At 45.0% G+C, this 27780-nt stretch overlaps 1 protein-coding gene across 5 annotated transcripts in view; it reads right to left on the minus strand.

Moving 5' to 3' along the window:
• The window catches only part of DCLRE1C (DNA cross-link repair 1C), a 47812-nt gene that overhangs the window by 11376 nt on the left and 8656 nt on the right, over positions 1–27780 (minus strand). For 3 of the 5 annotated variants that reach the window (XM_030940015.1, XM_030940018.1, XM_030940017.1), the window contains 10 exons: positions 21558–21617; positions 17938–17993; positions 16509–16610; positions 15709–15781; positions 15388–15528; positions 13999–14100; positions 9317–9453; positions 7930–7984; positions 4401–4489; positions 1166–1260 (listed from right to left, as the gene is read on the minus strand). In XM_030940015.1, coding sequence (XP_030795875.1) covers positions 1166–1260; positions 4401–4489; positions 7930–7984; positions 9317–9453; positions 13999–14100; positions 15388–15528; positions 15709–15781; positions 16509–16610; positions 17938–17993; positions 21558–21617 — 910 coding nt within the window. The remainder of the gene's footprint in view (positions 1–1165; positions 1261–4400; positions 4490–7929; positions 7985–9316; positions 9454–13998; positions 14101–15387; positions 15529–15708; positions 15782–16508; positions 16611–17937; positions 17994–21557; positions 21618–27780) is intronic. The other 2 variants (XM_030940016.1, XM_030940019.1) reach the window with 1 other exon arrangement.

Below are 27780 nucleotides of genomic sequence, written 5' to 3' on the forward strand. Positions count from 1 at the left end.
GCAGAAATGTAGAAGCAAGAGATGAGAGACAGGCCTAGATTAGAATCCCAGGCCCATCACGTACTTCTTGCTAATCCTTAGGGACTTAAGTCTCTAAACTTCAGTTTCGTCATAATTAGAACTGGGATGGTACCCCTTGTAAGTTTGTTTAGAGGCTTAGGTATAGCATATGTAAAGGACCTAGCACAACACCTGCCATTAATAGGTGTTCAAAAAATAGTATCATCTTTATCTCGTGAGTTTTGGTCAAGTATTTACTGCACGGCAGAGTAACTGACTTTCCACCAAAGGAATGAAAATCAACAATCCTAACCATGAAATAGGGCTGCTGGAAAGCCCCAGAGCTTTGCTCAGAATCTAACATTCTGATTTCTACTACAGAGCCTACCTCTGTCCTTCACTAGAAAAATCAGTGTAGCAATGAAAGAAGGTACAAGGTATAGGGGAAAAGCCTTCTGTATAAACACTACTGATCAATTTGATCAGAAATAATGATAAGAAAAGTCTCCATTATCAGCATTTACTAGTATCTTAAGAAAATGTCCAAGGATAACAAACCAGCCTCTCTTTATGGCCTCTACTGATCTTGAGGCGTATTTCCAGAAAGCTGAGAACAGCACACATGATGGCAGAGTTTTCACCACTTGTTTTTTTTTTTTTTTTGAGGCGGAGTCTCGCTCTGTCGCCCGGACTGGAGTGCGGTGGCCAGATCTCAGCTCACTGCAAGCTCCGCCTCCCGGGTTTACGCCATTCTCCTGCCTCAGCCTCCCGAGTAGCTGGGACTACAGGCGCCCGCCACCTCGCCCAGCTAGTTTTTGTATTTTTAGTAGAGACGGGGTTTCACCGTGTTAGCCAGGATGGTCTCGATCTCCTGACCTCGTGATTCGCCCGTCTCGGCCTCCCAAAGTGCTGGGATCACAGGCTTGAGCCACCGCGCCCGGCCTCACCACTTGTTTTAACCCAGGGAAGGAGAGCAGACTCAGACTCTTGATTTTACAGGCTGAAGACAGGAAGGCAAAGTACTTCCTGAGACCATGTGACAAGTCTGACCTGTGGTGGGTCCCGGGTCCACTCTGCCCAAGGCGACTTCCCCCAGACCCAAGCTCCCTGGAAAGCAGTGTTTGCGGGGAGCCCACCCCTCTGAACCCAGGACCATTTTTCTTACCTGAGTCTTGGTGGATTGTTCTGGCTCTCTTCAGTTTTCCCAGTGGTTTATACTTTGGCTCCATACTTTGGGAAGACCGGCATAAAGGCTTTAAGCTGAAATGAATCAGAATATTTGATTTTTCCTTTTGGGGAAGTTGTTAGAAGGTAGGCATCACTGATAGTGTTACAAATTTTTTTTATTTTTATTTTTTTGTTTTTTTATTTCTTGGATCCCTGTGTTTTTAACAAAATCTTGACCGTAAGGGAAATCACACAACTACTCTGGAGGATTGAAAAGCAGTTCTAAACTGATTTCGTAGTTAAAAATCACTTTGATATAATAAAGTGGTGAATATAAGCACTTAAATGCAACCTGGTAGATGTTTATCTTATTGTTACATCAATAGACTAAGGCAAAACTTAAAATCAGATGCAAAAAAAGTAGGTCCCTATCCTGAAAACCATTAATACAGTGACATCCTCTAGCATTCAGGATACAGTATAACTAGCTGCTTCCCATTCCCTGTTCAGTAGGGTTTACTTATATCTCACAGAAATCTCCACAAATTTATCTTGTCATTCTAGGTCCTTAGGCTGAAAGCTAAGACAAAGTGGAGATAAGATACAAAAAGGCAGAAAAGTAAGATTTGAAGATGTCCTACCCTTTTCGAAGGCCTCACTGCCAACTGCCTCCTCCTGGCAGATTCCGGGAAGCCTTTAGGATGATCTACAACATACCATTTGAACAGGGCCATGAAGTGCCCAACCTGAAACTTATTTACAGCCACCCCCATTTTATATCCTTGCCCCTGTTTCCACAGCTGTTCTCTGGATCCATCCCCTTCAACCTTTCCAGGAGTTCTCATCCATTACTGTGTCTCTTTACAGTCATTTCAGCTATTCTCCTGGGTTAACTTTTCAAAGTAAGGTCATCTTCCCCCACCTACGTACAACAGAATTGTCTGCTAGAAATGAAGGATGGGGCTGGGCACGGTGGCTCACGCCTGGAATCCTGGCACTTTGGGAGGCCAAGGTGGGTGGATCATTTGAGGTCAGGAATTCAAGACCAGTCTGGCCAACATGGTGAGACCCCATCTCTACTACAAATACAAAAATTAGCCAGGTGTGGTGGTGGGCGCCTATAATCCCAACTACTCACAAGGCTGAGGCAGGAGAATCACTTGAACCCGGGAGGCGGAGTTTGCAGTGAGCCGAGGTTGCACCACTGTACTCCAACCTGGGTGACAGAGCCAGAATCTGTCTCAAAAAAAAAAAAAGCAGGATGAGGAATATGCATTTTAACAAGCACCTCGGCCGGGTGCGGTGGCTCACACATGTAATCCCAGCACTTTGGGAGGCCAAGGCAGGCGGATCACGAGGTCAGGAGATTGAGACCATCCTGGCTAACACCGTGAAACCGTGTCTACTAAAAATACACAAAATTAGTCTGGCGTGGTGGCGGGCACCTGTAGTCCCAGCTACTCGGGAGGCTGAGGCAGGATAATGGTGTGAAGCTGGGAGGCAGAGCTTGCAGTGAGCTGAGATCGCGCCACTGTACTCCAGCCTGGGTGACAGAGCGAGACTCCATCTCAAAAAAAACAAAAACAACAACAAAAACAAGCATCTCAAGTGATTCCTGAACACGTCCAAGTATATGTGTATTCAAGTTTAGTTCTACAGTCATATTGAAGTCTCAGCTATTTTAAGATCAAGCCTCCTGATTGTTGCCTCCTGTTGCCATCTTGTCTCTAACTTTCCCTTCACTGTCAAACTTTTTATATAGTCTGTCCTCAGTATTTTCCATTTCCTCACTTTTTACCCGTTTCTCAACTGAAATCTGGCTTGTAACTCACAAGTCCACTGAATTGCTCTCACTGATCACACACAAATGACCTAATTACCAAGGAAACAGGACACCTGGTAGTCCCCATATTATTTGACTTCTCAAGACACTCCATGGGCACCCTCTGCTTACCCTTCCCTTTGCTCTCATCCTGCTGTCTGGGCCACTCTCCATCTCAGCCCAGCTCCTCCTCCTTCACTTCTCCCTTAAATGTGCTGCCCAGGGTTCTGGCCTCAGCTCTGTGATCCCTCCTCCCACTCCTGGTGACTTCTTCTGTCTTCATGGTTTCAGTTCTCACCTGCACTGCCAACTCCAAATCTGTGTCTACAACCCAGACCTCTCTCCAGAGATTGTCCGTCCTCCTTTCCATCGACATCTGCAAGCCTGGTCCTGTTATGTCCTCATCGGGGTCTGTGAGGCAGATTCCCTGACAAGGGGCCTCGTTCCTTCTGCACCCATCGAGCTTGTGTGCTGCCTTTGCACCTGGCCTCTCCATGAGACTGGAGCTCTGCTAGGACAGGGGGTGTCTTAGGCAACCTGGAACCCAAGCTCCATTCCCTCCATATGGCTGGCACTAAAGAAACCATTTCATGGGCCGGGTGCAATGGCTCATGCCTGTAATCCCAACACTTGGGGAGGCTGAGACAGGTGGATCACTTGAGCTCGGGAGTTCAAGACCAGCCTGGTCAACATGGCAAAACCCCGTCTCTACTAAAAATACAAAAATTAGCCAGGCGTGGTGGTGTGCACCTGTAGTCCCAGCTACTCAGGAGGCTGAGGCAGGAGAATCGCTTGAACCCAGGAGGTGGAGGTTGCAGTGAGCCGAGGTCACACCACTGCACTCCAGCCTTGGTGACAGCGTGAGACCCTGTCTCAAAAAAAATTAAATAAATAAATCATTAATGAATGCATAAATGAAACCCAAAGAAGAGGTAAGAAAATGGTAATACTGTAGTAAAAGACATCCATGAATACTATTGCACCTCTCCTTTGGCTTCAGTTACCCATTCAGTAGACACTTGACGACATACCTGGCATGGTGCTAGGTGCTTTTCTTATACTGTCTCCCTGTATTATCTCTAGAAGCCCAACAAGTAGGCATCAATATTCCCATTTTGCTGATTCAGAATGACCAGCTCGGAGAAGTGATCTGGCCAAGCTCATACTGCACTGTTAATTAATGGTGGAGCTGGGTTGCAACCTAGGAGAAGCTGACAACACTACGTATACCTTCTGCCACATTGTTGAACTAAAGGAAACACTACAGGAAGAAATGGAAATGAGTATCAGTTCAGAAATGTCCCAACAGAAACAGATTCTAGATTTGTAAACATTCAGGCAAACTCTCCTTTGTGTCCTAGCCAAGAGCCACAAAGGGAGACACCAAGTCCCACAACCAATGACTACTCACATTTCGACAACTTTATCCATAGTTGTGCCAACTGGAATGACATTTGGATATGCGTTCACAGGACAGACGTAGCTCAAGAAATCTTTAATCTAGAAAAAGAAAAATCACATGGATCAATGATCTCTACAATGAAACAGGTTGTTAGGGGAGATAAAGGGGAAGCTGGGGAAGGAGAAGCAGAACTCTTATGGTTGTGGTTCTCAATGCTGGCTGCATGTGGGGATCACCAGGGACCTCTTGGGGAAAAAAATATCCAATACCCAGACCTCACTCCCAAACATCTCCTGAACACTGAGTACTAGTGGGCCTATAAATCAGTACATTCAAATGTTCCCCAGGCCATTTTGATCCACAGTTAAGAGCTGAGAATCACTAATGGGACTCAAAGATTTTTTTTTTTTTTTAATATATTGCTTTCCTTGTCCAAGAAGGTCAGTTGCTGATGTTTTAACAAATCCCCTTTCAAATGAGAATTTAGCTGGGCATTAAGTATAATATACATATACAAAAAAAACAAGGTCTTAGAATTGCATTTCTTAGCTGGGCACAGTGGTACATGTCTGTGGTACCAGCTACTCAAGGCTGAGGCAGGAGGATTGCTTAAGCCCAGGGATTTGAGGCCAGCCTGGGCAACACAGAGAGACCCCATCTCTAAAAAAGAACAACAAAAGAATTGCACTTATTTACTCCTACAAATAATCATTAACAATGCCAAGAGAATTACACCTTTGAGGTTACTTGATTTGTTCAAATGGTTCATTCTCACTGGGCAGAACACCATGCATTGGTCACTGATTCCAGGGAAGGAACCAAACACTGCCCGTTGTATCTTGGTGTCAGAGTCACCAAGGAAAACACAATGCAGTCAAGCACTGGATGGAGCAATGCTTCACTTCCTGAGAACAGACCAAGCAAGATCAAGTCCAACAATGTGCACTGGTCCCCACTGACCAGCATGTCTCTCCCTGCAGCCAACACAGGGCTACCTGCCTACATGCAACCCTCTCCTGCCACACAGGAAGGAACCCCCATCATGCTGTCTGAAATAAGGACAACTGGGCTGTGCCTAAGGGCCACTGACACACAGGCTTAAGTAGAACAAAGGGACACACGTCAAGTACAAAGCGCAGAGAAAGATGTTTCCACACAAGGCACTGAGCTGCCGCAGGCTGTGTGCTCACGCTGTCGGGAGCGCTCCTCTCTCCCTCTCCCCCTCTCTCAATAAGGAAGTGTTCCATTCTTATGTGGCCAGTGAGGGTTGAAAGACTGTGCACATAGACTGCTTGTCCCAATGATTAATTCTAAACAAACAATTACATGCAAAAACTTCATGAATACCTTGATTTTTTTGCAAAGTTCAGAATGCTCAACAGAGGAACTGTCACTATTCCTCAAAGCATCTCTACAACCTAGAGGAACTTCAGCTTTGTCTCTTACTAGACCTTGGTGAGCTTGTGATCTCAGTCAAGTTACCTAATGGCTCTAATTTTAGATTCTTCATTTAAAAGTATAAATGAGATTATGCATGTAAAGTGCTTAGCTTGGTACCTGGTGAAAAAGTCAATCAAGTCATCCATTACTAAGTTGATAATGACAACACAAAGACTGTTATGCCCTTCTGCAAATGGACAGACTATAACCCAATGTAATTATTAGTATACCACCAAATTGAAAGAGGCAGGAACCCAAGAACTGCCAATAACTCCACATAAAAATAAAAGGGCTACTTTAAGACAGGGGAAAGGCAGGAAGGTCTGTTCTTTAGATATTTTTCACAAACAGTATCTTTTGTACCTTCACAGTAGGCATGCAAATAGAAAGCATTACCTGCCCGCCCAACACCTATTTGATTTGCACGAAGCTCATTGAGGCTGGTAGAAATCAGAGACTTTTGAAGGGAATAAAGAATTAAAAAAAAAAAAAAAAATTCAAGCCTTTACCAGAAATGGTTCACTACTAATTCTCAGAGATGAAGTGGCCCCAAGGAGATAAGAGACACCCAATAAAGGAGCACCCCCTCTCACTTATACAAGTTGACTCCCTTTTATCAAATGCCTGCCTTAAAATAAGGCATCAATACAGCCAATTCTCTTTATTTGCAGTAGTTATATTCTATAAAGTCACCATAAATGCTGAATTAGCAAATACTGAACCATTGCTGCTAGGGGAAATACAGGGTTCCTGCCATCCTTTGGTGACATCGTTTTCATCAGCCAATTAATATATAAGCTTGTTTTATGTGTGTTTCTGTTGAAAGACACCTCATTTAATAGATACTTTGATGCATTAACACTGAACTCATGGCCAGTAGCCCTATAACTCATGCCTATCTAACATACATATTTTCTCTAGAAGCCATGTTACAGTCTTCCCGTGCTTAGGAACACTGGATGGGACTTCAGTACTATGATTGGTCACCATTTTAAATAAGATCACCAACAAAAAAAGCACAAAAACATGAAAAACATGGCACTGAATAGATGGCAAAAAGGACACTTTTTGATATGGTTTGGATGTGTACCTACCCAAATCTCATCTCGAACTGTAGTTTCCATCCCCATGTGTTGTGGGACGGACCAGTGGGAGGCAATTGAATCACGGAGGTGGCTACCTCCATACTGTTCTAATGATAGTTCTCATGAGATCGGATGGTTTTATAAGGGGCTTTCCCCCACCTTCACTCTGCACTTCTTGCTGCCACCAAGTGAAGAAGGATGTGTTTGCTATGATTGTAAATTTCCTGAGGCCTCCCCCGGCCCTGCAGAACTGTGAATCAATTAAACCTCTTTCCTTTCTAAATTACCCAGTCTCGGGCATGTCCTTAGAGCAGCAGGAGAACAGACTGATACACTTGTTGACAGAACAAGAGCTGAAAGAAGGCAGAGCGTTGCCTTGTTCTACCTGAGCTGAGAATGTGCACATCAGGTGACTCAAATTTTTCACCACTCTCCACAAGTCCACAAATGATCACAAAAGCACTGTACATATTGATACTGCAGTTACAGGTCAGTTTCAGTGAGTAGGCCAACACATAAAATAGAATCCATGAGGCCAGGCACAGTGGCTTACACATGCAACCCAGCACTTTGCGAGGCCAAGGCAGGCAGGTTACCTGATATCAGGAGTTCAAAACCAGCCTGGTCAACATGGTAAAACCCTGTCTCTGCTAAGAATACAAAAATTTTAGCTGGGCATAGTGGTGGGCACCTGTAGTCCCAGCTACTCAGGAGGCTGAGGCAGGAGAATCACCTGAACCCAGGAGGCAGAGGTTGCAGTGAGCCAAGAACACACAACTGCACCCCAACCTGGGCAACAGAGTTAAACACTGTCTCAACCAAAAAAAAGAAAAAAGACAAAAAAAAAATCCATGAATAATGAAGATCAAATGCATTTAGAAAAAAAAAAAACTAAAAGGAAATGAAACTTAGGTAGAAACAGAGATGCTTCTGAGAGTCAGGGGACTACTGTCAACTACCAAGGCTGCAGAACACTGAGCAATAAGGGTTATGAGTACATGGGATCCTCTTACCTCACTGTACGAGGAGTGAAAAGAAAAACAAGCTCTGTATGAACTCTCTCCAGTCCTAAAGGGAAATGAAAACACAAAATAAAAAGATGACTGTGCAAAACTAGAACTAAGCGAAGCTGGCCCTTCTCATTTAGGCTGTTCTAGCATGAAACTACCCTAATGGGCTTGCCTCAGCAGCACGTGTCCTGAAATCACCCTAAATCAGGAATTTCTTCTTGGGATAGCAGGGAACTTTTTCCAGAAGTGGAAACCTGTTGTAGACCGCGTGTGGTGGCTCACACCTATAATCCCAGCACTTTGGGAGGCCGAGGCACGCAGATTGCCTGAGCTCAGGAGTTTGAGACCAGCCTAGCCAACATGGTGAAACTCTTGTCTCTACCGAAAATACAAAAAGTTAGCTGGGCATGGTGGTAGCACATGTGTGTAATCCAGCTGCTAGTGAGGTTGAGGCAGGAGAATCACTTGAACCGGGAGGCAGCGGCTGCAGTGAGCTGAGATCACACCACTTCACTCCAGCCTGGATGACAGAGTGAGATTCTGTCTCCAAAAAAAAAAAAGAGAGAGAGAGAAGGGAGGGAGGGAGGGAGGGAGGGAGGAAGGAAGGAACCTGTTGCAGATATTCTGAACAGCCAAAGTTAAGGAAATGTTGCTAAAATATTAAGATCATTACAGTCACTCCTCTACTCCACCAAGGGTTCTGTTCTCTATGACATCAGTTTCTTCCTCTTAGCCAAGCACTCAGATGGGAGGGAAGGAGGGAGGGAGGGGAGAAGGGGAGGGAGGGAGGGGAGAAGGGGAGGGAGGGAGGGGAGAAGGGGAGGGAGGGAGGGGAGAAGGGGAGGGAGGGGAAGGAGGGAGGAGAGAAGGGGAGGGAGGGGAGGGAGGGGAGAAGGGGAGGGAGGGGAGGGAGGGGAGAAGGGGAGGGAGAGGAGGGAGGGAGGGAGGGAAGAAAGGGAGGGAGGGGAGAAAGGGAGGGAGGGGAGGAGGGGGAGGAGGGGAAGGAGGGGGAAGGACCTGTTGCAGATATTCTAAACAACCAAAGTTAAGGAAATGTTGCTAAAATATTGTGATCATTATGGTCACTACTCCACCAAGGGTTCTGTTCTGTATGACATCAGTTTCTTACTCTTAGCCAAGCACTCAGATGCCTTCAGTCTCCAACCATCTCACCAACCTACCCAGAGGGAACCTCAGGATACACTAGCTGATGGGTGTGTAACTGGTTTGGAAGCAGCATCCCCTCCGTTTAAATAAAGTTTAAATTTAAGAAATTAATTATAATATATAGTTATATTCTTGGGCTTAGGCTAGACTGCACTTAAATGAAATTAAATCAGACAATTTACTCAAAGTGTCTCTCAGAAGACCTATGACATTGCTTTCTTACCTCACAATTACATTTGTTTTTCTGCTTCTTTCTCCAAACCACATGGTGGATGGCTTAATACTGATTATGTGGAGTGGAATTCTATTTCTGGAAGTAATTCCACAGGGTAATTTGCTCCACTGAAAATATTCCTCTGCCTAAAAAAGATAAAAAGCATAGAAAAACAGTTCTACATTTTCTACAGATCTGTTGTGGGCAGTCTCAAAAACAAAAGTAGAAAAGTTTCCAGACATTAAAAAAAAAAAAAAAAAAAATGTAGACATGAAGAAACAATCAGATAATTCCAAATGGGGGAATAGTCTGCAAAACAACTGGGCTGGACTCTTCAAAACCACCAACGTGAAGACAAAGACGCAAAAGGCTGGACAAACCATCTATATCAAAGGAGACCCTTTAGGCCTGACTGAACACAATGCATGACCCTCGGATAAATCCTGGATGCCCGTGTTCTCCTATTTCCACAAGCTATAAAGGACACCATGGGAAGAACTGGGGACATCTGAACATGGACTGTGTAACAGCTAATAGGACCGTATCAACACGAAATGTCCTGAGGAAGGGAATTGTATTGTGGTTACACAGGAGAACGTTCTTCTCAAGAGCCACAGGCTGAAGGATTCGAGGTGACGTACCATGGAGTCTGTAACTTTACTCTCAAGTGGTTTGGAGTGGGGAGCTGGTTATATATACAGAGATGGAGGAAGAGAGGTGCAAAGTGTTGACAACCCAGTAAATCCAAACCAAGGGTGTATGGTGTTCCTTGTATCAGTCTTTTTTTTTTTAAGACAGAGTCTCGCTTTGCTCACGTTGGAGAGGGGTGGTGCCATCTCAGCTCACTAAAACCTCTGCCTCCTGGGTTTAAGCAATTCTCATGTCTCATCCTCCCAAGTAGCTGAAATTATAGGCACACAGCACCATACCCAGCTAAATTTTCTATTTTTAGTTACAGGGTTTCACCATGTTGGCTGGGCTGGTCTCGAACTCCTGACCTCAAGAGATCTGCCCGCCTTGGCCTCTTAAACTGCTGGAATTACAGGCGAGAGACACTGGGCCCAGACCCTTGTACCAGGCTTACAACTTTACTGTTTAAAAAGTTTTCAGGGCTGGGTGCAGTGGCTCATGCCTGTAATCCTAGCACTCTGGGAGGCCGAGGCAAGTGGATCACTTGAGGTCAGGAGTTTGAGAACAGCCTGACCAACATGGTGAAACCCCATCTCTACTAAAAATACAAAATTAACCAGGCATGGTGGCACATGCCTGTAATCCCAGCTACTTGGGAGGCTGAGGTGGGAGAATCGCTTGAACCCGGGAGGTGGAGGTTGCAGTGAGCCCACATTGCGCCACTGCACTCCGTTGCACTCTGTTGCGCCTGGCAACAGAGTGAACCTCCATCTCAAAAAAAAAATTTTTTTTTTAATAATAAAAAGATTTCAGCCTGGACAATATAGTGGGATTCTGTCTCTACAAAAAAATTTAAAAATTAGCCAGGTGGGTGGTACACACCCGCAGTCCTAGCTATTCAGGAGGCTGAGGCAGGAAGACCACTTGAGCCTGGGCGGGGGTCGAGGCTACAGTGAGCCATGAATGCACAACTGCACTCCAGCCTGGGTGACAGAGCAAGTCTGTCTAAAATAAATTCATTAATTCAAATTAAAAAGTTTTCAAAATCAATTTGGAGGGAAAAAACTAACAGATACAAGTGTTTTCAAACGGTTGAAAAATAATGGGACAACTTTTCCAAAGGCATTATTTTTAAATCCAGAACCTTCCAAACCATTAACATTCCATCTCACTCAGATTTCTTTGGGTGCCTTTGGTACTGTTTCTTAGGAAGCTGCACATGAGAGTTAAGACTGGACTCTACGAGCTCTGGACTTACCTGTTAGGGTTCTTAAAGGGTATGTGACCTAAAAAAATCTTTTAAGCAGATAGAAATAGCATCTTAAGGAAAGTAACCCTGACAGTAAAGAAATTACTAATTAAGCTACTTTCTGGGATATGAGAAAATTCACAGCAAAAAGAAATTTGCCAATTAAAAGATTTATGGGGCAAGGGGCCCAATACTATGAGTCCAACAGAAAAAGGGACAAAAAGGTTTATGTTTTATTTATTTACTTGAGACGGGGTTTCACTCTGTCACCTAGGCTGGGGTGCAGTGGCATAATCTCGGCTCAGTGCAACCTCCACCTCCCAGACTCAAGCAATTCTCCCACCTCAGCTTCCTAAGTATCTGGGATACCGGCATGCACCACCAACCCAGCTTTTTTTCTTTTTTTTTTTTTTTTTTTTGTATTTTTTGTAGAGACGGGGTTTCACCACGTTGCCCAGGCTGGTCTTGAACTCCTAGACTCAAGTGATCTGCCTGCCTTGGCCTCCCAAAGTGCTGGGATTACAGGTGTGAGCCACTATGCTCTGCCTAAGTTTATGGATTTTTTTTTTTGGGGGGGGGGGGGTTGTTTGTTAGTTTTTTTTGAGGCAGTCTTGCTCTGTCACCCAGGCTGGAGGGCAGTGGTGCCATCTTGGCTCACTGCAACCTCCAACTCCCAGGTTCAAGCGATTCTTATGCCTCAGCCTCCCTAGCAGCTAGGGCTACAGGCACGCGCCACCATGCCCGGCTAATTTTTGTATTTTTAGTAGAGACAGGGTTTTGCCACGCTGGCCAGGCTGGTTTCGAACTCCTGACCTCAAGTGATCCACACGTCTCGGCCTCTCAAAGTGCTAGGATTACAGGCATGAGCTGAGCCACTGCACCCGGCTGGTTTGTTTTATATATGCATTTTTATCCATCTAAGAATCCACGGGACGTGTGTGTATATGTGAATATTTATGTGTATTTATATGAGCATACGCACGCAAAATGAAGAAATAAATCCCTAAATGCAACACAGAATATGCAGCTTATCAATCAGCAAAAATAATTTACACTGCAGCTTTCACAGTGGCCTAAAGGAAAACATTCCATGCTGTGGATCAGAATTCTCTCATTTGAAATTATGCTTTATCATAAGGGCTAAGCAACTTTAGGCTTTTGGCTGATGGAACCATTAGTACTACCACAATAGTGATCCAAATGAATAAATGCAATGTTTACTTAAAAAATTATACAGGATTTAATGCTAAGGTATTTTAAAATTTAGAGAAAAATAATGATCACTCAAACCACTACATTTAAAGATCACTAATTAGCCTTAATAATTTTAATTGAAACAACATTTTTTAAAGCAAATTCAAAATGAAAGTCTTGTACTCAGTGTTTGACAAGAGAAGGATGTTTTGTGTTGGCATTAGAAAACAAATGAGGCCAGGCGTGGTGGCTCATGCCTGTAATCCCACACTTTGGGAGGCTAAGGTGGGTAGTCACGAGGTTAGGAGTTTGAGACCAGCCTGGCCAACATGGTGAAACTCTGTCTCTACTAAAAATACAAAAATTAGCTGGGTGTGGTGGCGGGAGCCTCTAATCTCAGCTACTCAGGAGGCTGAGGCAAGAGAATTGCTTGAATCTGGGAGGTGGAGGTTGCAGTGAGCCGAAGTGGCGCCACTGCACTCCACCCTGGGTGACATAGTGAGACTCTATCTCAAAAAAAAAAAAAAAAAAGAAAAAAAAAAAAAGACAACAAATGACATGTGACTTGCAAAGACACTGGAAATATCTATTTGAAATAGGACCATCAAGACATGAAACTATTTTAAAGTGTGAAAAAAGTTATGTCTAGATATTTATCTCAAACATGTAGAAGAAAAAATTTATAAACACGCTCATGTCATCAGTCTCAAAAATAAGCAGCACAGGATGGACACAGTGGCTCACGCCTGTAATCCCAACACTCTGGAAGGCCAAGGAGAACAGATCACTTGGGATCAGGAGTTCAAGACCAGCCTGGCCAACATCGCAAAACCTCGTCTCTACTAAAAATACAAAAATTAGCCAGGCTTAGTGGTGCATGCCTATAATCCCAGCTACATAGGAGGCTGAGGCAGGAGAATCACTTGAACCTAGGAGGCGGAGGCTGCAGTGAGCCAAGAGTGAGCCACTGCACTCCGATCTGGGCAACAGAGTGAGAATGTCTCAAAATATATAAATACATACATAAATAGCACAAATGTTTAAGTTATAAGCTATAACATATTACTGATTTCATTACAAATAAATTTGAATTATCAAATGTGTATGAATAGATTCCATTAGAAAACTATAAAGATCCCAGCACTTTGGGAGGCTGAGGTGGGCAGATCACGAAGTCAGGAGATCAAGACCATCCTGGCTAACACGGTGAAACCCTGTCTTTACTAAAAATAACAAAAAATTAGCTGGGCGTGGTGGCAGGCGCCTGTAGTCCCAGCTACTCAGGAGGCTAAGGCAGGAGGATGGTGTGAACCCGGGAGGCGGAGCGTGCAGTGAGCCGAGATCACGCCACTGCACTCCAGCCTGGGCGACAGAGGGAGACTCCGTCTCAAAGAATAAAAAAAAAAGAAAACTATCAAGATGTGTGTCTATTTACTAATGATGAAAAGTATGGTCATGGAATATGGTAATGTGCAGTTACATGATCTTGAGCTAACAACTTAGGATTGCAGCCTCAGGTTTTACATTTGTAAAGCGAAGAGCCTATAAATGGACGTCCTGACCTTTCTTCTTTTTCATAGATTACGCAAACAACGAGAGGAATCACTTACACACGTACCTTGGGATGCCGGCATGCATGGATCTGAGTGTTGCGGTCCGTTGTGAGGTGATGAAGGATGTCAGGCATGTTCCTAAACATATCTAGCTTATTCACATGAACCTAAGGCAAATAATATGTACATGCAAATTATTTGAAATGTATTTCCTATAAATTGTTCAAGGTTAATTATTCAGGGCAAAACACCCAATTAGTGAATTAACCCTCTCTTATTTCTTGAAAAGCCGTTTTTGGCTATTTCAGTACACTCTGGTATTCTGCCAGGATGTCAACAGGTACAAGGCCAACTGGCCAGGATCACTACCATCACTGATGGCAATGAAAAATTATGGAGACTCGGCTCAGGGATGTCATTTAATAATGTTAATACTGTCCTTCAGTCCTTCAAGAGAAATTCAATTAATATTCCTTGTACACCTACTGTGTGTCGAGCTTTATTCTAAATGCTGGGAATAAGGCAGTAATCCACACAGACAAAAACAATCAAGAATCATCTACCCTTGGCCAGGCGCCATGGCTCATGCCTGTATTCCCAGCACTTTGGGAAAGGCAGAGGTCAGTGGATCACTTGAGGTCAGTTGTTCAAGACCAGCCTGGCCAACATGGTGAAGCCCCATCTCTATTAAAAATACAAAAATTAGCCAGGTGTGGTGGCACAGGCCTGTAATCCGAGCTACTCGGGAGGCTGAGGCAAGAGAATCACTTGAACCCAGGAGGTGGAGGTTGCAGTGAACTGAGACCATGCCACTGCACTCCAACCTGGGCAACAGAGCAAGACAGTCTCAAAAAAAAAAAAAAAAAAAAAAAAAAAAAAAAATCAAGGATCATCTATCCTTAAAGGCATTTACATGACATGCAACAGATGAGCATGTACTGCAAACAATCCACTCCCGTATCTCCTCGTTCAAATTTATTTCTTTTTTTTGAGACGGAGTCTTGCTCTGTCGCCCAGGCTGGAGTGCAGTGGCGTGATCTCGGCTTTCATCTGTCACTGTTTGCAGTTATTTGGGGGCAAGGAGGAGGAAGAAAGGTGAGCTGGGAGGATGGAAGGGAGCAACAGAAAAGAATGAACAGGCTGGGAGCAGTGGCTCACACCTATAATCCCAGCACTTTGGGAGGCGGAAGCAGGTGGATCACTTGAGGTCAGGTGTTCAAGACCAGCCTGACCAACATGGCAAAACCCCATCTCTATTAAAAATACAAAAATTAGCCAGGCTTGGTGGTTCATGCCTGTAATCCCAGCTACTCAGGAGGCTGAGCCAGTAGAATCGCTTGAACCCAGGAGGTGCAGGTTGCAGTGAGCCGAGATCATGTCACTGCACTCTAGCCTGGGTGACATAGCAAGACTCCCTCTCAAAAAAAAACAAAAAGAATGAACGGTCACCATACCTGGACTCCTAATTCTTCACTAAGGTTGGTGAACAAATATTCATAGCCATAAGCTGCTTTGCAGTTCAGCCACACAACGTGGTACGGGCTCCGAGTGATCCAGCTTCGAACCAGCTCTAAGATTCCACTTAAACACTCCTCCTAGACAGGATTTTAAAGAGACATTTAATGGGGAGAGCCTCACAGAGCCTTTTCCTTCCCAACATTCCCAGGTACTCACACCTACGGGGACAGTTGGGATCTGACCTGTCACCCTACAAACTTCCTACTAAAAACACTAGTACAGCCAGATGAGAACCCTGCTCCTCCAGGCACACTTACCCGACTTGGAATTTGGTAAAATCTCGGATCGCAGAAAGTAGTATCTAAATATACACTTTGGATGTCTTTGACTCTGAAAAGAAGAAAAAAAATTGATGTTAGCCATCCAATGTGATATAAATTATGTGTAACTTTTTTTGTGTTTTGAGATGGAGTCTCGCTCTTTTGCCCAGGCTGTAGTGCAGTGGCACCATGTCTGCTCACTGCCACCTCCTCCACCTCCCAGGTTCAAGCAATTCTCCCGCCTCAGCCTCCCAAGTATCTGGGATCATGGGTGTGCGCCACCACACCTGGCTAATATTTATATTTTTTAGTAGAGATGGGGTTTCACCATGTTGACCAGACTGGTCTCCAACTTCTGGCCTCAAGTGATCCACCCACCTCGGCCTCCCAAAGTGCTGGGATTACAGGCGTGAGCCACCACACCCAGCCAGAACAAAACTTTATTCAGTCACACACACAAGAACTGTTTAAGAGGCCAGGCACAGTGGCTCATGCCTGTAATCCCAGCACTTTGGGAGGCCAAGACGGGCAGATCACCTGAGGTCAGGAGTTCAAGACCAGCCTGGCCAACATGGCAAAACCCCATCTCTATTAAAAATACAAAATTAGCCGGGCATGGTGGCGCACACCTGTTATCTCAGCTACTTGGGAGGCTGAGACAGGAGAATCACTTGAACTCTGGAGGCAGAAGTTGCAGTGAGCCAGGACTGCACTACTACCCTCCAGCCTGGGCGACAAAGCACGACTCCGTCTCACCAAAAACAAAACGAAAAAAAGGCCTATACAAGGCCAAGTACCTGCCCCCCGAGTGCAGAAGCTCCATTCTAGCAACTTCTCCTTGTGCCAATCTGAAGTCTCCCGTGTACAAGACAGTCCCATTATTGCCCTGAAATAAAAACCTGAAAACGAAATATATCCCAGTGACTTCTGAGTCTCATGTAAAATCCCAATAAAGCAAATACATGTGAGATGCATAGTAAATGCTTCCTGCAAACATATCCATTATAATACAATGGTAATGGACTCTCATGGTAATTAGAACCACACCAGGCACTTAGCTGTTACCTCTTCCCTCGGGTAGAAAATAACAGAATGGAGATGCTACCCAGTTTTTTTTTTTTTTTTGAGACGGAGTCTCGCTCTGTCGCCCAGCCCAGGCTGGAGTGCAGTGGCCGGATCTCAGCTCACTGCAAGCTCCGCCTCCCGGGTTTACCGCCATTCTCCTGCCTCAGCCTCCGAGTAGCTGGGACTACAGGCGCCCGCCACCTCGCCCGACTAGTTTTTTCTATTTTTTAGTAGAGACGGGGTTTCACAGTGTTAGCCAGGATGGTCTCGATCTCCTGACCTCGTGATCCGCCCGTCTTGGCCTCCCAAAGTGCTGGGATTACAGGCTTGAGCCATTGCGCCCAGCCTTACCCAGTTTCTAATAGACGTTCCCTGTGATATGTTAGCACTTTCAATTATATGTTGAGATCCTTCTTGCTCATGGAGAAATACACGTGATGATAAAATACAAGGTCACTGGGGAAACAGCTGCTGAAGATTTCCATTTATTTATTTTTATTTTTATTTTTATTTTCATTTTGAGACAAGAGTCTTGCTCTGACCCCAGGCTGGAATGCAGTGGCGCAATCTTGGCTCACTGCAACCTCTGCCTCCTGGGATCAAGCAATTCTCTGCCTCAGCCTCCCCAGTAGCTGGGACTACAGGGGTGTGCCACCCCACCCGGCTAATGTTTGTATTTTTTGTAGAGACAGGGTTTGACCTGCCGAAGCCTCCCAAAGTGCTGGGATTACAGGTGTGAGCCACCACACCTGGCCATGAAGACTTCCATTTTATAAGAAATATTTCAAATCTGATCTCACCTGTCCCCCTAGTTCAATCTGGGAACAAATGTGTTTTAAATGGCTAGAAAAACAATCAAATCTCACTATATGTGTTATTTCTTTCTTTCTTTTTTGTTTGTTTGTTTTTTTTTAAAAAAAAAAAAGACGGGCTCTCACTCTGCCACCCCGGCTGCAGTACACTGAAATGATCATGGCTCACTGCAGCCTCCAACTTCCAAACTCAAGCAATCCTCCTGCCTCAGCCTCCCAAAGCACTGGGATTACAGACATGTGCCAATGCACCCAGCCCCCTATTAATTTTAGACCCTAACAATGTATTTCTACAAATACAATATGTATCTACATATAATAAAATGACAAAATAAATGAGCCTCCTTACATAACTGATCCCGGGCAGTGACCAGCTGGTAAGAGAGTCACGACAATCTCTTCCTTCTAAAAAGAAAATAAAGAAAAAATCATAATGGAAAGCAGTTATCATTAGGACCTAGCTCAACAAAGCCCTCCTTCATAGAACACATTTATGTACCTTTTAACAACGTATCTTTTCCCTGAATTTCCTCACTCCCCAAATCCTAGAAACAAGTGGAATCCCTGTCCACTCAACAGAGTTGCCATGGGACTGAGCAATTTCACCACTAGTTATAGAAGCAAGATAAGTGAAACCGATGGCCACACAAAAATGTGTGCCTGACTGTTCACGGCAGCATTCTTCATACTAGTCAAAAGGTGGAACCAGTTCAAATGTCTATCAACTGATGAATGAATCAGGAAAATGTGGTCTAGCCATACAATGAAATATTATTTGGCCATAAAAAGAACTGACACATGCTACAACAAGGACGACCCTTGAAAACATCCCTGGTGAAAGAAGTCAGATATGAAATGAACACATGTTGTACGATTCCATTCATATGAAATATTCAGATTAGGTGAACCCATGGAGACAGAGAGTTGAATACAGTAGTGGTTGCCAGGGGGTTGGGAAAGGAGAATAGGGAGGGATTGCAATTGGTACAGGCTTTCTCCCCTTGGGGTGCTGAAAATATTCTGAAATTGGTTGTGGTGATGGATACACAATTCTGTGACTTTGACTTCTATCTGAATAAAGCTATTTAATTTTTTTTTTTTTTTTTTTTTTTTTTTGAGATGGAGTCTCACTCTGTCGCCCAGGCTGGAGTGCAATGGCATGATCCTGGCTCACTGCAACCTCCGCCTCCTGGGTTCAAGCAATTCTCCTGCCTCAGCCTCCCCAGTAGCTGGGATTACAGGGGCCTGCCATCACGCCTGGCTAATTTTTTGTATTTTTAGTGGAGACAGGGTTTCACCATATTCGTCAGGCTAGTCTTGAACTCTTGACCTCAAGTGATATGTCTGCCTTGGCCTCCCAAAGTGCTGGGATTACAGGTGAGAGCCGCCACCACACCCGGCCACTATTTAACAATTTTTAAAGCCTGAGCCAGGTGCGGTGGCTCACACCTGTAATTCCAACACTTTGGGAAGCCGAGGTGAGCAACTCCCTTGAGGTCAGGAGTTCGAGACCAGTCTGGCCAACATAGTGAAACCCTTTGTCTACTAAAAATACAAAAATTAGCTGGGCATGGTGGTGGGTACCTTTAATCCCAGCTACTCAGGAGGCTGAGACAAGAGAAATCACTTGAACCCAGGAGGTGGAAGTTACAGTGAGCCAAGATCGCCCTACTGCACTCCAGCCTGGGTGACAGAGTGAGGCTCAGTCTCAAAAAAAAAAAAAGTTTAAAGCCTGGACGAGGCCTGGTCCCGATTCACACTGTACATCATACTGTTTGGCAAGGGCAAGACCTGCGGGCGCTACTGCCTCTCCAGCCATCAGTAAGTGGGGAGAACTCTGCACACACCAGGTCACTGCTCGGTGACAGTGACTCCTCACAGAAGTCTCCATTCATTCTCGAAGACCCTTTCAAATGGGTCTCCCCCTGGTTGGAGCTGGATAAACAATGCACACACACAAAAAAAAAAAACAGAAAAAATCAAAGTGGGGGCAAGACTGCTCAAAAGTCTGCCTGCTGTCGGCCCCCAGCTTAGGGAATGCTTTTCACCAATATCCCTGATTGTGACAAGGCCACAAACCAATCACAGTATTCCTTGGAAAAGCAGTTTGCAGAGTCCAGGATGGCATTTACAAAGGTTCACCTAACCTTTTTTTTTTTTTTTTTTTTTTTTTTATTTATTATTATTTTTTTTTTGAGACGGAGTCTCGCTCTGTCACCCAAGCTGGAGTGCAGTGGCCAGATCTCAGCTCACTGCAAGCTCCGCCTCCCGGGTTCACACCATTCTCCTGCCTCAGCCTCCCGAATAGCTGGGACTACAGGCGCCCGCCACCTCGCCCGCCTAGTTTTTTGTATTTTTTAGTAGAGACGGGGTTTCACCGTGTTAGCCAGGATGGTCTCGATCTCCTGACCTTGTGATCCGCCCGTCTCGGCCTCCCAAAGTGCTGGGATTACAGGTTTAAGCCACCACGCCCGGCCCTTTTTTTATTTTTTTTTCCTTTTTAATCCTCCCTAAAGTGGCTCTGTAGTCCCCCCTCAGGATAATTTGATGGGAGGAATACCTCAACTTCAACTGTCTGAACTTCTCCAAAGAAGAAATACCTGAAAAAGTCAGTTTCTGTTCAGATCACATTCAAACAACACAAGACACCCTCAAAGTTAAACATGGCAAAGCAGTGTGCTATAATGAAGCTACAAAACCAATACTAACCAAAATAGGAAAATACCTACCAGCTGTAAGGTTAAAAACAAGGGGTGGGAGGGTATGTCTATAGTCCTACTTATTAAAACCATACATTCACAAAAGTACTACTTCAAAATTTAATGACGAAAAATAAATTTTTACCACTTGGCAGTGCCCCTTTTCTGAATAAGGAATCAGAAAAAAAGTACAATATACATGAATTTGCTGCAAAAATATTAATCACCATTTTAAACTCTGAACATTATAAAACTCAGTAAATGTGACAATAACATCATGTAGTAATAGCAACACCAGGGTTCCCATCATTAGCATGTAATACAGAACAAATGTGACAAAAAATAAGCCATGCCCAATCCTTTACAACATGGGAAATAAATACATCACTGTTCAGGACTGAATGTTCATGTCCCTCCCCAAAATTCCTACGTTGAAATCCTAACCCCCAAAGTGGTTTTATTAGGAGGCCTTTGAGAGGTGATAAGTTGTTGCGCATATAAGCCTTGTGAATGACATCAGTGCCCTTATAAAAGACGCCCAGGAGAGCTCGTTTGCCCCTTTACCTTGGAAGGACACAGGGAAAAGACAGCATCTAAGAACCAGGAAGTGACCAGGCACAGTGACTCACGCCTGTCATCCCAGCACTTTGGGAGACCAGTGCGGGTGGATCACTTGAGGTCAGGAGTTCAAGACGAGTCTGGCCAACATGGTGAAACCCCCTCTCTACTAAAAATATAATAATTAGCTGGGCTCTGGTCGTGGTGGCAGGCGCCTGTAATCCCAGCTACTGGAGAGGCTGAGGCAGGAGAATCGCTTGAACCCAGGAGGTGGAGGTTGCAGTGAGCCAAGATCATGCCACTGCATTCCAGCCTGAGTGACAGAGTGAGATTCCGTCTCAAAAAAAGAAAAGAAAAGAAAAGAAAAGGACCAGGAAATGAGCCCTCACCAGACACGAAATCTGCTGGAGACTGGATCTTGGATTTCTGGTCTCTAGAACCTTAAGCGACAAGTGTCTATTGTATAAGCCACTCAGTCTATGGTAGTTTTGTGAGTCCAGCCCAAATGGAGTTACACAATCACAAATGGATTTTTTTTGCCCCTAAAACCCCACTCAATTATTAGACTTTTATTTATGGTTAAATAAGCATTCAAAATCAAAGAGAAAGATTGAGGGCATAGCTGAGGGGGAGAGCATCTGACTACAAAATCAAAGAGAAAGATAATCATTTTAGCACTATTTTTTTTAATCAATATTTAATACTTAGTTACCTCTCCTGATGCTTCATCCACTAAAGATATCTGGGTAGGAGTCTCGATTTCAATAGACATCTATAAAAACAAAATAAGAGACCATGTATATACCCAGTTTTTCATGGCTTTATATGCCTTTGCTATCTGAAACACAGAAACGGGGCAAAGAGAACTTTCAGACTCTCTATATAAACAATTCTGATTACACTGTAACATATATTTTAACAGTTACAAAAAAATTGTAAAGCAAAAATAATACCTGTCTTGAGGCAGATTTGGCAATATGTAGTAAATGCCTTGTAAATGCATATAATCCTCTGACACAATTCTATTTCCATGAATTCATTTTTTCCTCCTTCATCTTCCCATCCCTACCACTCCCATTCCCCTCTCCCTGAATTTTGAGTCTTTGTAAAAACGTGGTCATGTGTGCTAAGTTTTGTGCCTCAGAACACAGTCTGCATGAGTCCATGACATGGACGCTTCATACACTGCTTTTTTTGTTGTTGTTTCTCAGACGGAGTCTCGTTCTGTCACCCAGGCTGGAGTGCAGTGGTGTGGTCTCAACTCACTGCAACCACCACCTCCCAGGTTCATGCGATTCTCCTGCCTCAGTCTCCCAAGTAGCTGGGATGACAGGTACCCACTACTACGCAAGCCTGATTTTTTCTATTTTTAGTAGAGACGGGGTTTTGCCATGTTGGCCAGGCTGGTCTCGAACTCCTGACCTCAGGATCACCTGAAGATCGAGCTCCTGACCTCAGGATCACCCGGCTCGGCTTTCCATAGTACTGGGATTACAGGCGTGAGCCACTGCACCCAGCCTCATGCACTGGTTCTAAGTGCTACAGAATGCTCCCTGGTACATTTTCCCCTGCCATCAGAACAGAGACTACTAGCACGTAAGAGGCATTCAGTAAGTATCTGATGAATAGATGAATGTGATTTTCATCTTTTTAGTCCACTAATGTCCTAAAACTTACAGTGTCTAAGGTTTGGGTGTTAAAATATTTTTGCATTTCTGGAATAAAACATCTTATTGGATGTGCTATTTAATACTGCCAGATTCAGTTACCATCTTTATGAGGATTCTTACATTTTCATGTATGAAATGGCTTTCCCCCATTTATTCCTTTTGAGATAGGGTCTCGCTCTGTCACCCAGGCTGGGGTGCAGTGGCGTGACCTCAGCTCGCTGCAACCTCTGCCTCCCAGGTTCAAGCAATTCTCCAGCTTCACCCTTCTGAGCAGCTGGGACTACAGGCACCCACCACCATGCCTGGCTAATGTTTTGTAGTAGAGATGGGGTTTTGCCATATTGGCCAGAGTGGTCTCAAACTCCTGACCTCAGGTGATCCCCCCGCCTTAGCCTCCCAAAGCGCTGGGATTACAGGTGTGAGCCACTGCGCCCAGCCTTTTTTCTAATATATCTATTTAATGCTATCAATTTATCTTCAAGGACAAATTTAACTGTGTTCCACACATTCTGACATACCACGTTTCCATTGTCCATCAGCTCCTCTATTTATTTATTTTTGAGACAGGCTCTCGCTGTGTTAGCCAGTCTGGAGTGCAATGGCACAATCACGGCTCACTATAGCCTCAAACTTAGAAGGCTGAGGCAGAAAAAATCACTTGCGCCCCGGAGTGGCTGGGACTACAGGCATGCGGTACTATACCAGGCTAATTTTTAAGGTTTTTTTTTTTTTTTTTTTTGTAGACATGGGGTTTTGTGGTATTGCCCAGGCTGGTTTCGAACTCCTAGACTCACACAATTGTCCCACCTTGGCCTCCTGAAGTGCTAGGACTACACATGTGAGCCCCCAAGCCTAGCTATATCAGTTCTACACATTCTATGGTTTTTTTTTTTTTTTTTTTTTTTTTTTGAGACGGAGTCTCGCTGTGTCGCCCAGGCTGGAGTGCAGTGGCCGGATCTCAGCTCACTGCAAGCTCCGCCTCCCGGGTTTACGCCATTCTCCTGGCTCAGCCTCCCGAGTAGCTGGGGCTACAGGCACCAGCCACCTCGCCCGGCTATCTTTTTGTATTTTTTTAGTAGAGACGGGGTTTCGCCGTGTTAGCCAGGATGGTCTCGAACTCCTGACCTCGTGATCCGCCCGTCTCGGCCTCCCAAAGTGCTGGGATTACAGGCTTGAGCCACCGCGCCCGGCCGGTTTTTTTTTTTTTTTTTTTTTTTTTTTTTTTTTTTTTTTTTGAGACGGAGTCTCGCTCTGCCGCCCAGACGGGAGTGCAGCAGCGCGATCTCAGCTCACTGCAAGCTCCGCCTCCCGGGTTCCCGCCATTCTCCTGCCTCAGCCTCCCGAGTAGCTGGGACTACAGGCGCCCGCCACCTCGCCCGGCTAGTTTTTTGTATTTTTTAAATAGAGACGGGATTTCACCGTGTAGGCCAGGATGGTCTCGATCTCCTGACCTCGTGATCCGTCCGTCTCGGCCTCCCAAAGTGCTGGGATTACAGGCTTGAGCCACCGAGCCCGGCCTTTTTTTTTTTTTTTTTTTGAGACGGAGTCTCGCTCTGTCGCCTGGGCTGTAGTGCAGTGGCGCAATCTCGGCTCACTGCAAGCTCCGCCTCCCGGGTTCATGCCATTCTCCTGCCTCAGCCTCCCGAGTAGCTGGGACTACAGGAGCCCGCCAACAGGCCAGGCTAATTTTTTGTATTTTTAGTGGAGATGGGGTTTCACCGTGTTAGCCAGGATGATCTCGATCTCCTGACCTCATGATCTGCCCGCCTCGGCCTCCCAAAGTGCTGGGATTACAGGCATGAACCACCGCGCCCGGCCAGTTCTACATATTGTATGTTTTCTTTATTGTACAATTTCCTTTTTAACCAAAAGGTCAGTTATTGTATGCATTTAGTTTCCACGTGTATGGGAAGATTTTAGCTGTCCCTTTGTTTCTGATCTCCAACATCATTGTATTCTTTCGTGACACAGTACATGGTTAGTTTTTGTAAATGTCATGAGCACCCCCAAAAAATACTATTTTCTTTCTTGCCTTTAAAGTCCTGTTTATTAGTCCACATTTACACATTTTCTGCACCCTATTTCCTGCCTCCTCCTCCTTTCAGCATCTGGGAGGGACATGTTAAGCTCTCCAGTGACAACTGTTGATTTCCTATTTCTCGCCCTGATTCTGCGGTGGCCTTGTTTGTACTATGTCAACGCATCTAAGCTGGAACTATTTCCTAGAACCCCTATCCATGGCGTTGCCCACAGTAAACACTCGGAAGGCAGATGTGAACTAGCAGGCTTTTTTTAATGCTCTGAAGGGCACCAGAAATGTTAACAGCTCATGAACATTGTTGACCTTCTGGCTTAACTCAGAGACTGGGGCAGCGCCGCAGCAACACCAGCCTCTACTGGGTGCCTGTGTGTAGCTCCTCCAAGTCCGGGGCAGGTGCATGTGCCTCAGAGCCAAAGCGGGAGACCAGCACTATTGAGGCCAGAGGAAGTGAGAGACAGAAGTGGGTTTTGGTCTGTCCTGCCGGGCTCTAGTGGACCATTGTGCCTTCCAGTTTGTCTCTGCTCCCCTCCCCTTCCCTTCCAGCTTTCCTTCCTGACTGTTGGCCAGGCTGACCTGTAGCAACTTCAAGCTGAATGCTAGAGACAACAGGAACAGCCTTGCTATTGTGACTGCTCTGCAGAGGGAGGACAAATCCCCTTCCCAATCGAAGGTCAGATGTTGAGGTGGAGGATACCATGCACACAAACACACGTGCACACACTGTGTGCATACTCACACACGCATGCACATACACACACGCGAGCACACACACAGCAGAGAATGAAAAGAAAACTTCAGTCACATCACAGGACTTTCGGGGAGGGCAGTGCAGTCCCTGAGCTGGGGACAGAAATGTTTCCTGTGGCTTGAGAGAAAGTAGGAGCAATCAGCCCTGGTTTCCACTGTGGCGTGGGGTGGGCCTGGACTTGCCTGGTTTGAACGTCACCTCGGTGCTGAGGCAGGCATGGCCTTTTTGTCAGCTTGCCCAAATGTGGGCAGGAGGGAGGCATTGGCTATAAGCAGCTTAAGAGCAAACAGAGGCCTGGCACCATGGCTCACACCTGTAATCCCAGAACTTTGGGAGGCCGAGGTGGGAGAATTACCTGAGGTCAGGAGTGCAAGACCAGCCTCGACAACATGGTGAAACCCCGTCTCTTCTAAAAAATACAAAAATTAGCCAGGCGTGGTGGTTCACGCCTGTAATCCCAGCTACTAGGGAGGCCGAGGCAGCGAGAATTGTTTGAACTCGTTAGGCGTAGGTTGCAGTGAGTTGAGATCACACCACTGCACTCCAGCCTGGGTGACAGAGTAAGACTATCTCAAAAAAAAAAGAGAGTAAACAGACTCTTCGTGACACTTTGACAAACTGCTCTGCCAACTCCCACAATGATTTAAGACCTAATCCACATAATGAACCCACATTCTGTTAACTCGTTGTGGTTCTCCTCAGATCAAGCACTGGGTGACAGATTCTCGCACTTTCTACTTCAGTTGGAGGTTATTTTGTCAACTGCACATATGTCCACATGTCCACATGACCCATGGTTTCTTTTAACAGTAACACCCTCTTCAAACCTTATCTTTCTTTGCCTTCCAGTCTACTTTCTGATATTAAAAACTGCCACTCTGACATTTTTGCCCCCTAATTGGTTAGTAATTTTTTCCCTTTTTCTTCCCCCCAAATTTCAAATTTCAACCCGTATTTATCCTTCTGTTTTATCTATGTCTCTTGTAGACTAATACTGATGGATTTGTCTAAGTTTTTTGTTTGTTTTTGAAGATGGAGTCTCACTCTGCCACCCAGGCTGGAGTGCAGTGGCATGATCTCGGCTCACTGCAACCTCTGCCTCCCGGGTTCAAGCGATTCTCCTGCCTCAGCATCTCAAGGAGCTGGGATTACAGGCATAGTCCCCATCACACCCAATTTTTTGTATTTTTAGTAGACACGGGGTTTTGCCCTGTTGGCCAGGCTGGTCTCCAGCTGACCTCAGGTGATCTGCCTACCTTGGCCTCCCAAAGTGCTGGGATTATAAGCATGAGCCACTGGGTTCAGCTGGATTTGTCTAATTTTTTTTAACTTAAACTGAGAATTTGTCTTTTGATCAAAGGCAGAATTAAATTCTCTCCTATATATACTAATCACTGTTACAATCAGACTTTTTCTGCCTTCTTTGCATTTTCTGTGCACTAGACTTTTTTCTCCCCTTGATTCCCCTTGACTACTTAGACAGATGCGTTTTATTCTGCCAGACCGAACGTTACCCATTCTATCTGTATTCTTCTAGCTGTCATCCCTTCCTTATTATAGCCTGTAATTTACGTTTATTTTTCTTGTTCTATCCCACAATTTAAATAAAAGGATTTAGCAACTATGTTAATGAACACTTTACACTCTAAAATATTAAAATGTGGCCAGGTGTGGTGGCTCACACCTGTAATTCCAACACTTTGGGAGGCCAAGGTGGGTGGATCACCTGAAGTCAGGAGTTTGAGAGCAGCCTGACCAACATGGTGAAACCCTGTCCCTACTAAAAACACAAATATTAGCCAGGCATAGTGGCGGGATTCTGCAATCCCAGCTACTCGGGAGGCTGAGGCAGGAGAATCGCCTGAACCCAGGAGGCGGAGGTTGCAGTGAGCCGAGTTTGAGCCACTGCACTCCAGCCTGGGCGACAGAGTGAGACTCCATCTCAAAAAAAAAAAAAAAAAATAGAAAGAAAATATTAAAATGCATCTTAGCAAAAGGGTCAATGAGATTAAAGAAACAAAACTAAAGACCTAGATCTCACTCTTAAGGAACAAAGAAAACATATCAACAACCATCAAATGTTGACTTCTGCCATACTGCTCAATGCCAACAGACTTAATTTTTTTTTTTTTTTTTTAAGATGGAGTCTCACTCTATCGCCCAGGCTGCAGTGCAGTGGCGTGATCTCGGCTCAACGCAACCATTGCTTCCTGGGTTCAAGCAATTACCCTGCCTCAGCCTCCTGAGTAGCTGGGACTACAGGTGTGTGCTACCACACCTGGCCAAATTTTTTATTTTTAGTAGAGACAGGGTTTCACCATGTTGGCCAGGCTGATCATGAACTCCTGACCTCAAGTGATCCGCCCGCCAAGGCTTCCCAAAGTGCTGGGATTACGGGTGTAAGCCACCATGTCCGGCCAGAGACTCAATATTCTAATTAATATGGGTAACTGTAGTATGTGACAAACCGAGGCAA

This window comes from Rhinopithecus roxellana, chromosome 11, assembly GCF_007565055.1.
Source record: "Rhinopithecus roxellana isolate Shanxi Qingling chromosome 11, ASM756505v1, whole genome shotgun sequence".
Classification (NCBI taxonomy): Eukaryota; Metazoa; Chordata; class Mammalia; order Primates; family Cercopithecidae; genus Rhinopithecus; species Rhinopithecus roxellana.